General features: G+C 37.1%; 1 protein-coding gene across 8 annotated transcripts in view; it reads left to right on the plus strand.

Moving 5' to 3' along the window:
- CDK14 (cyclin dependent kinase 14) overlaps nt 1-15,536 on the plus strand; it is a 325,653-nt gene that overhangs the window by 67,833 nt on the left and 242,284 nt on the right. For all 8 annotated transcript variants that reach the window (XM_068934789.1, XM_068934788.1, XM_068934786.1 and 5 more), the window contains one exon: nt 12,682-12,927. In XM_068934789.1, coding sequence (XP_068790890.1) covers nt 12,682-12,927 — 246 coding nt within the window. The remainder of the gene's footprint in view (nt 1-12,681; nt 12,928-15,536) is intronic.

A 15,536-nucleotide genomic window follows, 5' to 3' on the forward strand; every position in this document is an offset into this window, starting at 1 on the left:
CTGCCGGACGTTAGTGTAGTGTGAGCTCTGTAGGGGTGTGGGAGATGCAGTGCACCCTTAAAGATCGCAGGAGCCACAAGGTGATCTACTGTTTCACAGATTGCTGGGCTTATTTCCTTTTGAGGAAGTCTTTGCAAGGCCAGAATATTTAGATGTCAGATAGACCTCTGTCTGGTTCCTGAATTTGGTCTGATATTACTAGTATTATAATTTCTGCCAAGTACATCTTTTTCTAAATGTTTCAGGTACTCTTACAATGATTATTATATCTTAGAAAACATACTGAAATGAAGGAGGGTATCCTAGCAAATATGAATTGAAACAATGGAAACACTGTGATACCAGTGCTCCAAAGCCTATTTCTGAACTAATGGAAAACTTAGTTGGTGTTCTTAAATCAAGAAGCAAAGGTTAAATGTTCTGTTTTCTGAGCTTGAGTTTCCTTAGGTAGGTCCAGATTGGCTTTTGGCATCTTCGATAGGTTTTTCCTTTGATACAGTGATAGGAAGGTACATGAATGGAGAGTTGGTTAGTTAAGTAAAAGATATCTTGAGGACTTTTTCTTCCTGCTGTTACAACATTAATATCAGAACAGCTTCTCCCTGACAGTAGCAGATCCATCTATCATGATGCGCTTCCTTCACATACGTGACTTCTGTGTTTTGGTATTATTCAGTAAATACCTTTCTGTGATTTCTTCTTGTTTTTGGGGTATTTATTGTCAAGATGACTTGCACGTCATGCACGTCTCTCTCAAGCATGGCATGTTTTTCATTGACACTTTCCATCCTGTTCCCTAATAAAAGCATAGGTATAATTCTATGTTTAGCGATTTAGAAAAAAACAAGTAGTGAAAAAATAATTTAACTAACATAGTTGTTGGGTCTTGAATTCAGAGGATGGTTTTGTATCAACAGCATAAACAGAGCAATTTATCTCTATAAAAGAAACTGTTGGGCTTTTTCCTCTACTGCTAGGGCACTGAAACAGTGTTGTGATCTTAGTCTTGTGCTCATCATGTTTTTGTTTAGATGGGCTTTCTCTGAAGTTCTTGTATCAATTCTGGATTGGCCTATAGAGGATGCAAAAGCAGCCATTTTTACCTCTTAATCGGCTTTCTCCATGATGGCGCACTAGTTAGAAAAGGTGTGAAAATTATGGGTGTTTTTTTTTGTTTTGTTTTGCAAAGATTTAGAATTTATGAATAGAGTCTGGCTAACTTCATGCTACAGTAGAACTTGCCGTCTTATTCTAGTGGCTATGAGATCCACTGCAGCTTCTGACTGAAAAAAAATTGCGATAAAATTAGGCTAGGTTTTATAGAAATATAAAATGATCTAAGCTCGTAACAAATATCAGATCACCAAGCCTTTGAACCATTCTGTATCATTCTGTCCTAGAAATTTGGTAGGACTTCATATTAGTTATGTTTCAATTGTGCTGTGTAGGATGTTTATATTAAACTGTATACAACTTACCTAAAAGGGAAAGTACCAAATGGTGTGAACTGAGCAGGAAGTGAACAAAACCAGTAGAAATAAGCATAATGCCTGTTTATATATTGTGAAAGCTCAGCTTCATTTAATTCATTTCTGATGCTTGTTATCCTATTGGCTTGGTGTATTTTAATATGGGCTATCCCAGTCTATTAAATCCTTGTGTAAGTGCAAAGAAAAAATTATGGCTTGTCCAGACTTGCCTGTAATTTTTTCTTTTTTTTCTTTTTTAATGGACAAGAGTGTTCTGTTGATGAATATTGGCTAAGGACATGTTATTTTAATGTTGTAAAGAAGAGATGTCACGGAAAGTTCTACAGCTTAATGCTGGGCCGGAGGTGGGGGATGCGGATGGCTGGTTTTGCTGCTGCCTGGGGAAGCAGTTGAACCATCACTCAAAACTTTCAAGGTGGTGAGGAATTCCCTGAATTTGGCAAGATACCTAAGAGGATATCATTACAAATGTTACCAAAAATTACAAAATGCAATTATACTGCTGGTAGGGGCATAGCCTTGCAGAAAAATGCATGCAAAACATCTGCAGTCAGTCTCAGTTTTGTGAAATATTTTCATCAGAAACTTAATGTAATGAGAAGATGGAAGACTCGGACTTCGTACTGATTTTTTAGTTTTACCTTTAGACATGTCTTTTGATCAGTTTGGTTCTTGGAACCTCTTGCTTGTTGAAAGTAGGAACTCATTCAAAATGAGCTCACAGCTTTGAAGGCCCAGATTGCCACCAGCTCCAGAAGGCTCACTTGTTTTGTAGTATTACAGATTTTTCCATAGAATTGATCTGAGTGAAGTCATAAATCTACTGCAACACATATTTTCCCATGAACACATCAAAGTAGCAGCAGTGTTTCTAACTTTTCTGTTGAAATACCTAGTTTTTTGAAAATTGAGCATTATCTCTATGCCATTCAGAGAATTCATCTTACAAAATTGGTTGTCCTCGCTCATGATGAGCTCTTCTCACCATCATTTTGAAACTCTCCTTTTCAAGTTTGGTAGATCTTTACCAGAAAAGATAAACTGTAATGTGCCTTATATTCTGAATAGCTTTGGATGCTGCAGTTTTTACTGCAGCCCCTGACAGAATCCAGAGTTATGGGACATAGTAAGTTTGCAGGCATTTCTGCCATTTTTCCGGTATAGCGCGTTATATACTGAGAGGCCACTTTTGTTATGCTTTCTTACACCTTTTTTGCTTTGAAAGCTCTTGTGCTACTGCAAGTCTGACAAATCTGCAAAAGCTGCTGGAAAAATCCTAAAGGTCAGGTGTATATGAGATCTAAATGCAGAGGAGGACTCTGTTCGTTTAATTGTTTGTGAAGCTGGACTTGTCGTCCTCATCTGAACTCTCAGACTTTCATAAAAGGAAAACATTGGCAGAAAGGTTGTGGATGGTTGTTACTGAGATTTCTAGGAGACCGATTTGGAATACAGGTTATTCAGATCTCTGAAGAGTACTCAGACCAGGGAATAACGATGAAGTTTCCACTCTTTTTCTATCTTTACCTTTATGCTGTGCTGATTTGATCGAGAATGCCTTGTCAAATTGAGTTGCTCAGAGGCTAGTACATCAGGGACCGCATCTAGAATTGCTCAAAGAGCTTATCTTCCCTTGTGACACTGCTCTGCCTTGGAAGCTGCATTTCTCAAGCTGTAAGGTGGCTGACCTCAGGGATGAAGCTCGTAGGAGCAGGAGAGGAATGAAATGAAACTTTGAAATGCATTAGCTGAGTGAAATAAAGAACTCATTACCTAGTTCCTCCTCTAGCTTTAGGCAAAAATAGTAAAAAGACAGTACATAAATAAAAAATATTTATAAAGGAGTTGGTCTGAATGAAGAAAGAAAAGCCAAACTAATTTGCCATTCTGGTCTTGACCTATTTTTTGGGAGGCACTTTTTTAGGGTCTGGTGTGAGACTCCCATTGATTTGTAGTGGACTATATAGCATGCTGTCTTAGTGCAATAAAGTTTGCTATCATAGCTAACAAGAACTGATAGGAAAAACTTTCCATCTGCAAATGCATATATTTTGCAAAGGTTATTATGTAACGTGTACCCTCCCTCTTTTGTAAGAAGAATGCTCTTCATCTTATATATGTAGGCTGGTCTTGGGTTCTTAAACAATCTTGGACTGATTTCTCAGTCTGAAATGAGCTCTCTGATTAATTATTAATTACAAATTACGTTTATGTCTCATTGTCTCTCATTGCTTTCATCTTACTTTAGGCTCACCAGATAGAAGAATTGAATTGAGTAGTTGGGCTTTGCTCTTACACTATCAGTTGGCAATACATAATCAATTCAAACCAATAGCAGTAATTTTTGTTGTGATCCCTGCTTGTAGAAGAACAATTCTAGTTTCTGTTTTGGTACATGAGTACTTGATGGTGGCTGTAGAAAAATCAAGAGGCTTGCTAGGTTAGGCAAAGGAGCCTAAAGGAACTAGGCTCCTACTTCCCAATTTTTCGAGTCATTGAGTTGTTTACTATTTATTTCCCTAAAAACCTTACTTGACACAGCCTCAGAATTTAGCAAAATTGAGCATGTTATTTTGCTCAAGATTTCTCACATTAGAATGTGGTAGTGGACTGACTTACTACATTTACGGATGTATTTATGGATGTATTTTGGGTTACTTCATGATCAGAGGAGAGTGTTGGAGGATAAAACAAAAATACAAACCTGTAAGCTCAGAGAGACTTAATATGATGTTGTTAATACAAAGCTACTAATAATGGTGCATTTATGTGAAGGAAACTATATAAACTTGCATTGGCACATGTAGCCATCTGTTGGAGCAGGAGGTTGATAAGGGAAAGGGATTGAAAATATTTTTAATCCTTATTTTTAAATGTTGCTCATATGGTTACAGAGGAGAATAGACAACAGAAACAAATGGGTAACTAAGTAAAAGAGTATAGAAACCACCTGTCATGATTTCATGGGAGACTGTTTATATTCAGACACTTTTTTCCACTGCTCTGCTGGTTACCGATGAGTCTTTGGCTAATGCTGCTCGTCGGAAGACGTCTTCCACGCTGATAGCTCTGTTTATCAGGTCCTGTGTCGGCCTGCTTGGTTATGTGGAGGAACGACTGTCCTGCTTTTGGATACCGTAAATCTTGTACTGGGTTAATGGAAGCAGCAAGCCCAATTCTAAGACTAAAAGCTAGAATGCCATATGATATGCTAGTTACTGAACATCAGGCAGGCAGAAGGAAGAATTCATTTGCCAGTCTTTAGTACTAACACCATTATAAGATTTTGTAGTACAGAAATAGAGCAAAACTCCCCTTTATATCAGCTCTGTTAAGTTTCTGTCTCTTTTTATGCATGTTAGAGGCTGTCAGGAATTCTTCATGACCTTTAGCTGGAACCCTGTCCTTAAGTGACTCCTCTTGACTGCTGTTGTCACGGAACAGGATTTTGCTTTGGAGACATACAAGGGTTTTTTATACACCTAAAGTCTAATTTGAATTCTCTTCAGAGTCATACCTTTTCTGCTATGGGGGGAACATTGATTTTAATGGACTGAAAACTCACTTTTTTGAAATTAAGTGGTGGTTTCAACAGAAAGAATGTTAATTTTAGAAATGCTCAGCCTCACCTTGCCACATCCAAGGGACATAACATCATGTGCAGTAACTTCTGACTCCCAGGATTGTGCTTGATCCAGTAATCATGCTAATTTTTAGATACTTCTTTAGCAGAATATATTATATTGCAGGTTTGGGGAGGGCAGGAAGAAATTGTATAAGTGTTGTCCATAAAAAGTTGCAGTATATTACCTAATTTTCCTTTGATTCAAGTGTTGGAACTTCTTTTTAGATTTGTGTAATCTTGGACTTCCTCCTTCAAGTCTATCAGTTGGCCTTTATACATAAGTGACTTGTTTCTCACTTGGCAATCCGGCACAGACATTTAATCTGCTCGCTGAATTCAGTGTTCCAGACAAACACAGAGAATTAATGTCAGAACTTCCCGTTCAAAAATGCTTCCATCTGGCACTTCTGTGACCTTTTTATATTTGCGTTCTTCCACATGACAAGGACAGTTGGCTTAACATCAGCTTTGACTTCAAAAATGAAATGGCCATTTTTGGAATAAGCCTTTGATATCGGCTGTGAGAGATTCGAAGTTTATGCTAAGTACAGCAAGTCTAATATGGTATTATTGATTTCCCCTTTCAGTCTCAAGTCTGCTTTCAGTTGTATTTGCTAATTCGTAGCAAACTTAGTATCCACATAAAGTTAAACAAATAATAGCTGAGCCTGCTCATTACAATTCTGGGATACAGCTGAGCCTGTTGCCCACAGAGGTTACCACACAATTTTTTTTTTTCCTATTTCACTCAAGTTCTCCTGCTGCTCTTTTTAGCTGTGCCCATCGAATGTTCAAACTACAGACCTGGTACGTCACATTACAGGGAAAGGAGAGTGTTGAAGGACATCTTTTGAATTTGGGCCTGATTGGACTGGTAGTTCCAGTATGAAATATGACACTGTTGATATCTTCCAGCACTACATGCTCGACTACGTCTTTTAAAAATTTTATTTGTTCCCTTATCTCATCACTCATTCTTCCTTGATCTTTTTCTGGAGCATGCCCCTTGATTTCCCAAAAGATAAACTCTCTTCTAGATCTGTTCATGTTAGGGTTTCTCCTTGTGGGTGCAGCAGTCTTCTGTGGTGGCAGCTGCTGCTGACCCTTTCTTCTCAGTGGAGTTGGCGGCTGCTGTCAGCTGCCTGGAGGAGTTGCTAACAGCACCCATGCTTATAACAAGAAAGATCTATCCTAATGCTTTGTTCTCCAAAGAGAATAATTGTCAAGATTGCCAGTTCCATTTTTATTTTGAACAAAACTGCTTATGATTTTCCCAAACATTCCCAGATTATGTTTCCAATTTCCATGGTCCAAAGCACGCTAGAAAATAAAATACTTACGAAAGGTAATGAAAACTCATATCCAGATAGGATTTTTTTTTTCAGTGAAGATTAATGCCAGCCTTATGCTGTCTAGCAATTCAGCTATTCAGCTGTTTGGTTAGTAGTCACTTGACTATTTATGTTTCTCCCTCCCCTCCCCCCCCCTTTTTTTTTCCAACACATCTGTCAGCTAAATGCAAGTGCTAAGTCTTATTCTCTCGAATAATGAGATTGTTGTGTTATCTTCCAGAGGGATTTGACTCTATAAATTATAACCTGTATCTTTATAACATTTCACCTAAAAAGCCCTAGTGCTTTACAAAATTAATTAGTGCTCCCACTTCTTCCTTGTGATGGGGGCAGGAACATTATTCTCATTTTTATCAACAGAAAAATGGAATTGTAGAGAGGTTGAGTGACTTCCTTCCCTCAAGACATTCAGTTTTTTAGTTTGTTTGTTTTGTTTTTGCCTTGTAAGGGTTAGAGCTTGGATTTCCCTGTATTGAGTCCTTTCAGACTTGTCCTGGAACAAAACAGATGGGAGTATTCAGATGTTTTGTTTTAATGTATCAGTAAGAAGTTTGGATGTTTGCGCTGGTATTTAGCTAACTGACCACTTTCTCCAGGATGTACGCAGTAGAAATGACTGATAAAGAATAGAAGCACCAAAATGTGGATGACAATTTTGTGATCAAATATACTAGATGACCAAAGTGAAAATGTTTCAGCTTTGTAGGATGTTATATCTAGGACTTGAAAAACACGTTTAATAAGTCTTCCTAAAAGATGTGATTAGCTTTAGCATAGTATGTCTTTACACTTCACAAACACTGATATTTTTTGTTTCCTCTGTGTCGCAGGATGTGTGATCTGTCATGCCAAAGTTTAAGAAATGACTGTTCTTTGTTATTGAGGAAATTTTTATTCATATGACTAAATTCCACTGACATGGGACAACATGTCTTTTACTAAGTACCCTAAACAGGTAATTAATCGGAGGAGCATTCATAACTCTTGTTAAATTTGTGAGCCGTAAGGACTATAAATTACTTGCATCTTTTAAGTGATCACTTTCATTCCATGCCTGCTATAGGTATGACTTTTGTTTAAGTAGCAAATTAATTGATACAGTAACCTTTGACTTTAAGAATTCTGTCAGGGAACTCTTAATTTTACCCACAATGATGAACAGAAATCTTGGGTTGAAACGGTATCATGGTAACTAAATTTGATAAACAATGTTTTTACATTAATCCCAGATGAAAATTAAGGAATACTGTTTGAGGTGGCATAAAGTGAGTCAAAGACACATCTGTCTTTATAAATGATACTGATTTTTAATGGGGCATATTATGAACTTTATGCGTGGAGCAAAAATGCACTTGTGAGTTCAGGCTCTTGTGGTCATCTGTAGAACTTCAGCAGTGATTTATTTGAGAAAAAGGTTGCCGAATTGCAGACATTATGATCTTGAGATATGATAAATACTGTAAGGTTGAGATGGGGCTCTAGGAAACTGTAGCCGAGTGAGCCTTACTGATGGGATGATGACTAAGCCTGTTCTTCCTAGAGCAACTTTGGATCTCCTCAAACTGATTGCAGGACTATGTAGGATGAGAGGAAAAAAGGATGTCCCAGCTCTTTCACTGTCTGCTGTGCATTGTAGTCTAATTCTGATCAGCAAGGAAGAAAGCTGAAGAGTGTAATATATTTTATGTTTTCTTGTGCTTCTAAAATTGGGAATTCTAAAGTGTCTTTTTTTTTTTGGTTCTAGGTGTATGGTAATAGTTCTTTTTACTTTAAAAAATAAATAAACAAAACCACACAGAGAAATACTAAAGAACACATTAAAACCAGAGCACACTAACTTGTGAGGCAACTTTTTTATTTTGCTTTACATTGCCAGGGTGTCTAACAACTTAAGTAACACTGGAACTGACATGAATGTTTTTTGTTTTGCTATATAAATCTTCCTTTCTCTATTTCTGTCAAAAGTAGAGAAGAACACTTCATGTAATACCAAGGTGGGTCTTTGTGCTGTAGGTTTTAAGTGTTAAATATGACTTCTGTGTTATCATCTCTCTTTTTGTCTTACTTTTTAAACTGACACTGGGTAAATAATTGTGGAGAATTTTAAAAAGCAGGGGTATTTCAGGCATCTGGGTGTGCAGAATGAATGAGATATCAGGGGTAGTTCTGCTGACTGCTTGGAATACTGTTGTTCTGCTTGGCAGGGAAAGCAAAACAACAAGGGGAAATACAACTCTGTACTTTATATTAGGGACCTTTACATAAGAAACGTAATTAGTGGGATGTTCATAGAGAATTATGTCTCTTTGACCGACCACACCTAGGTTGACAGGTATTTTTTTCCCAAAGCTGAGTTCCAAGACAGTCAATGGTTAGTACTGCTACCTTACTGGATAGGAACATTAATTTCTATTTTCAAAATAAATCTTTTGGCACAACCATTTGAGTCCTTGGAGAATTTGAGTGCTGCTTTCGAAGTAGTAGGAAAGACACTTTTCCAAACACTGACTTCAGACGTGAGAAACGAGTTTCTGTAGGCCTGCTCTGTTTTCTGTGGAGAAGAGCAAGACTCCTTCCAGAGGGAGATATTCAGCGTTGAGCTCTAGTTTAGATCTTCTAGTATCTTGGTCTTGGAACTGAAGTAGAGACTTGGGGGTTTAATCTCCTAAAAAATCACTCGATGTTGATATACCTTAATATTTTCTTGTATGATAATTTAAATTGAAGAAACACTTATTCAGTTAGTAATTAAAACTGCTTAAACGCTTATGCTATTTGCTAGGTAGCCATTTTCATGGCTATGAACCTGTGTCTGTTGTGACAAATACCATGGTTTATTTGGAAAACAGTCCTTACTCTTCATGCAAAAAGGAAGCTGCAAATAAGAAGCTGGGAGGCTTGATAAACTTCTCCTGACTACCAGAAAGGAACTACCAGATGATAAGACAGTGGTCTACACTTCTAAGAGCACCTGATACTAATTATCTGTATATACCATGTGAGTGGCTGAAAATTTAATAATCCCTTTTTTACAAAGGGAGAAATGATGCTTTAAAGACTGAATTACTGTAATACAAAAATTCATTCCTATACTGTTCCTAAACGTGATCGGGTCACCCCGGTTGAATCTAAGATCATTTTTATGGGCAAGATCTCCAAAATATCTTATGCATCAGTCTTGTTCAGTACACTGTGGTTTAGTTGCATAATAAGTTCCTGTAAAATCATTTCTAGCACTAGCTAATGCATGAGAACAGCAAGCCTGTGCACCCTTTGCCCAACAGCAGTAAAAACAAGGTTATTGTGGCAGCTTGGCTCTTGCTCAAGGAGCGAAAACTGTAATTACCATGTGTTTACTGCAACCTTAAGGGGTGTAAATTTGAACTTATAGCTAGCACTGAGCACTGATGTTTCAGACTTGCCCCTTTCAGATTTTACAGAGCAAAGTTTCAGTGTTAAATCTGACTTTGTCTGGCAATGGAAGACGGTATGGTGAAACTACTAGTTAATTACTGGTTCCCTTCAGAGTGAAGATACATGGGTTGGAAACGTGTGCCTCTGGAGAATGGCCAAAGTTGGCTGTGTTGGTTTCTCAGTGTCCTGTGGTCAGCGGCCACTAAGGGGGAATGTTTTATTAACGTGAACTGTTGATATGCGTGAGTGAGAAGTGGTAAATGACACTCAGTGATGGTGCTAAAATGAGAAGTGCTCTACTGGCAGAGCAGGCCGAGGGGAGCAGGGTGCAATGTCTCTGTCTGCACTTCTCTGCAGTCTCTGTTGCTGATGGCATGTTGCTCAGCCTGTGCGTCTGTTGCTTCCCGGAGATGTTTCAGTTGCGAGAAGGGGACTGGTTGGTGTATGTCTTGGATTGAGTCATTTGAAAGTTTCCAGGTGGCTATTAGAAGATTGTTGTGGGGATTTTTTTATCCTACTCCAGATTCAAACAAGTGATGTGAAGGTGAAAGCGTGTCCCTTCGATATTATTCCAAACTATTTCTGCTTCCACTAGGGAGACAGTCAGTGGTAACAGATGTGTTGCAAATGTGTGGGTAGTGAGGTTTTATTGGTTTTTTAATGCAATGCTTGCTTAGCTCACATTAGAGTTAGACATAGAAATAAGTTTTCCAGTAGAAAAAGAAACAAAAAGCAGCAGTCATGGCATTGTTATCTCTAGTATATTTATAGCTATGGATTGCAAACATGCAACTGGCTGTAAGTGGCCTTTAGTAATTTGAAAGGAAGACAAGTGCAGCTTCTGAACTTTTTCTCCCTACCCTCTGCCCTCATTTTCTAGAGCATAGGATCTTGGAGACTGAGGAATACTTCTTCCCCTTTTCTGTTTTATTTGTATCTGTACTGATAAAGCAAAATGAAAATGTTGCTATTTTACATCATGTCAGAACATCTTTGTTGGTAGCAAGCGTTATATGAGCATGGATCTGGAAAGGACAGTGGGAAGTATGTGGGTGCATGCCTGCATGTGTAAGTTTTTTGAGGGAAAAGAAGCCAAATAATTTTACAAGAAGGCTAATTAAAAAATTCTTTATGCAGCATTTCTTTATCTTTTCTCTCAGAAGTAACTGAAATACATCAGAATTATATAATTACTTTAATTTTGGCCAAAGAGGGTATTGTCATTTGGAATGAAGAAGGCTTGTTCTTTGTCTCAGTTAAAAGCTGGGTAAGTTGGAGAAACCACTGTGATGAGAAGAAATATGGACCCTTGTAAAGCCTGATTTGTAATGCTAGTAATGCCTGTAAGTTAGAGTTGAACTGATGTATAACAGTTTTTGGCCAGATGGCACTGTGCAGCAAGTGTAAATATTCAAAGAATGGAAGAAATCTTTGATCCATTGTTACAGTGGATCATTAAAATCACACAGTATCAAAACCACAAGGTATGGTTACTCATTACTTGTATGAACAACTGGAATAAATTAGATTGCAAGGCACAGAATTCTACAGGGGAAACTGCAAAGAATAATTTATTGGAAGAGGTTTGTATTGGAAATGCTTTGGGTTGTGGGAGAAGAGTCCTGTGTAAATACTTTATTAATACAGTTGTTTCACGTTTGACCCATTTTTTTCAAGTTTTCAAAAATGCTTTGATTGTATGTGCTTAAATGGAACATTATGTTTATTTAATGTGAATATGTAAGTATGTGAATAGCACAGTTGATAGCAAATTAATACTTTCTACCCTTAAATACTTGCAAACTATCTTTGAAAAATTACATTGTGGGTTCTTTTGATTTGCCTTATGATTTAAAGTGCCTATAGGGTCTGCTTACATCACAATTTATAGCTTTTCCCTGTAGCCAGGAGAGCTGAAATTATTCCTTTTCTTCCCAAGTGAAAGTTGAGTCTCGAATGGTTGAATACAGAAGCTGAGGCTCCAGCAAAAGAAAAAAGAGAAAAACCCCTGCAGTTATATGGTTTTAACAAATGTCTTACAAATTAGACTATATTAAGACCAAATATATAAAACTATGCAGCCAGAGTATCCAAACGTTCTGTTTTGCTCTTTTCTTTTGAACTAGTACTAGTTATATTTTGGTAGATCAGGTAGATCAGTTGTAGACTTTAAAGTTTGGCAGAATCATGCTTCACAGTAAAGAATTGAACTTCTATGCTTTAGCGTGCTATTCAGTTGCAGTCTCGCGTTTCAGTGCCTGGGAATTGATTCACTGATGTGATTTTCTGAGACATATGGTGATAATAATAGTAACACTGTATAAGCATTATTTAAAAAATACAATAACACACTGGTATTGGATCTTTGGCAGGCCAGCACTGAAGTTCCCTCACAAACTACCATCATTTATTTAAGTTTAGTCTCATGCAATTTTAAACAAATGGAAATCAATACTGCTTGCAGATATCGGTCACTAGATTGGGGAAAGAAGTGAAGTGGCACTGTTACAAAGAATAGACTGTAGAAGTTGAGATAAAACACACGTGTATGAATTCTATGCGTGTTCCTCTTCTGTCTTTCTTTTTCAGGTTCTTTGACTATGCTGTGCAAGTGTGCGCTTTTCATTGATATGACTCTTAGTGAGTGTCCACTGTGTAAAATGCATATGTAGTTTGCAGTTATAAAATTGGAATAGAAAATGAATGCTTGCAAAATAAAATGCCTTTTTTGATGCTGAAATGTGGATTGATATGCATGTTAAGCCTGTTACAGTAAATGAATGATGTTTTTTCCTTTCAGATATGTGTCACAAAGATGTCTACACGGAACTGCCAGGGAATGGATTCAGTGATCAAACCTCTGGATACAATTCCTGAGGATAAAAAAGTCAGGGTTCAGAGGACGCAGAGTAGTTTTGATCCATTTGAGAAACCAGCTAATCAAGTGAAGAGGGTTCATTCAGAGAACAATGCTTGCATTAACTTCAAAACTTCATCTGCAGGGAAAGAATCACCTAAAGTTAGACGGCATTCCAGCCCTAGCTCTGTAAGTTTATAATACTAATATCTGTACATGTGATGGAATAAATAACACTGAATACATCTTTTTTCTCTTAAGAAGGAACTGAATACTTAAGAAGCTTATGGCTGCCACTAAAAGTGTTTTACATATATATTAGTAGTGCTTCCGATAAGATACAAAGTGTGTGTGTGTGTGTGTGTGTGTATACACATACATACTACACATGTATATATACAATCTGAAAATAAACTTTGAGAAAATAATATATTTTGAGATTCCTGTCAGATATTAGTTAGTGTATCTCATAGGTTTTCTAAGCATTTTCCTCTCCTGATTCTGGTAGGGCATTACAGCTGCTACAATGTTTATGATGCATATTTTGCAGAGGATTGTAAAGAGGAGTTCTTTCCTATGAAGTTTTAGGGAACCACATGAATTGCTCCTTTAATTTTTAGATTTACCTTTTAGAGAAACTTCAAAACCAAATAACATTTGACAGATTTTATTTACATTTTAAAATTCTCTTTTTAAAATCAAAAAATAAAAATGCATTTTTTCCTGTCAGAAGCAGAGTGTGTGCGTGTGTGTGTGTGTTTGTGCAAGCATGTGCGTGAAAACAGCTGAGAGGGGTTTGGTGATATATTACCATTTTTGTTTTTTCTTTAATATTTTGAAAGAAACTAGATAAATAAAATGTCATATCTTTTATGAATAATACCCAGACAGATTTCTCCCAAGAGACCTTCAAAATTATTGAAAAACTGTTTCTGTTATGCTTTGTCAAGAAAAATCCATAATAATGTGACCTTTGAGTTGAAGATTAGAGATCTAAGCAGAATGTACGTAATTCTTCAAATCTTACTTGGCATGAAAATAATTTAAAAGATTGGTTATCTCTTTTTTTCTTCTTTTCTTTTTTCCCCCGTCCATCTTCTGGACATCATCTGTCCTCTCTCAGAAGTTTGATTGAATTCTGTCTAACTTCCAAAAAGAAACGCCAGAAATTTATTTTCTGTAGATGAGCTTTGTTTAACCCATGTGAACTTAACAGATAAGACCATCTTGCCTCTGGGGAACTGTCCTTTGTAGAAAAGGTTACATTTTAAAATGTAACCATCTGTAGCAAAAATAAATTTGCTTTTCCATCGTCATGTCATGTTATATATCTGCTGCCAAAGATGTCTCCTGCATGTTCCAGATCAATCCATAACAAGAAGTTCTTAGTTCATGTTTAACAGTGAAGCTGTTAAAGCTATTACAATCACCAAGGCAGGATTTTGTTTTTTTCAGATTGTTTTGGAGGGAGTTGTATGGTGCAGGCACTTGCTCCTATATATTCAATATGCTGCATGTTATTCAGGCCCCAGCTATTTATTTTCATATTAACATTTTCTGAAATCAAACTTAGGTCTTTTTAGAAGATGAGAAGCTTGGTACCTGATACAATTTGCACCTTTTTTACTTGTGCGTGAATCCTGTTTATCATTTGGCACCACGCCCTTTAATTTAAATGAATTTACTTGAAAGTCTGTACTTTTTTTTTTTTTTGGTCTCATTAGCTCATTTCCCATCTCTGCTGTTCTTGTCTTGTTCCTCTTAGAAACTATTACTGATTTCTGTGAATGCTTTACATAACTTCTTTGCTATTAAAACTGAAGGGTGTTATTTGCTTTTGGTTCCGAAATTTGAAGCAGGCTTATTTTGAAACCGTATAATGAAGTCCTGTTCCTCTTTCCTAGAGGGCCCATGCGGTCTCCAAGGATCCCAGTGTCTTCTCGTATAAATGATATTAATATTTCCTTTGCTAGTACACTGCTGGTTAGAGCCCTAGCTAGACATATGTTTTTGCTAATCTCTTATGCAGAGTTACACAGACTTGGTGGGGACTTTTCCTATGTTAAAGTAGATGCACAGGAATTTACTGAAATACAATTCTGATTTTTTAACTTCTTGTAATTCTCCCTGGCTTACAGAGCTCTGTTCTATGAAGCGGCTTCTTGCTCACTGCTTCAAGGTAGTGTGAGGTAGTCATTTTTACTCTTCCTCACAAACAGTGCTCATAAAAACACCTCAGGGAGAATAATTCATGGTAAAATGATAGTATCCATCATTGGCTGTGGTGGCCTCTCTGCTGGTCACAGGTCATGTGGGTCCTGATGGGCCAACTCTGCACTCAGATGTCCACAGTAGAGAAGCCATCAAGCCAGCTCTGCCTTTCCCCCAGCACCTGGACACGTGGAGAAGTTTGAGAAAGCTGGAGCTCAGTGTTCCTGCCCACAGACTGTCACTCAGAAAATAAATCATTTGCTCTTAAACTGTCAGAGCTTTCTGCAACCCTGCAGAAATCCTATGTTGTTAATTAGTGCCGTTGCATAGAGTGAGAAGTTAGCATGTTAAGTTCTCACAAAAAAAAAAAAGTTTAATATTTAAAGTCATTCCACCTGACGGTTAAATAGTCATTATGTAGAGCAGTGACATTGCATTTTATTTTCTTGTTTTTTCCCTTCTATTAAACATAAGAAAATATCTGTGAATCTGATTTCAAAACTCTTTAATTTGATTAACATTGAGTGTTATTACTGAATGAAATTTTCAGCTGGACAAACATTTGCTTTTTTAACACATTAGAATTA

Source organism: Struthio camelus, chromosome 2 (assembly GCF_040807025.1).
Source record: "Struthio camelus isolate bStrCam1 chromosome 2, bStrCam1.hap1, whole genome shotgun sequence".
Classification (NCBI taxonomy): domain Eukaryota; kingdom Metazoa; phylum Chordata; class Aves; order Struthioniformes; family Struthionidae; genus Struthio; species Struthio camelus.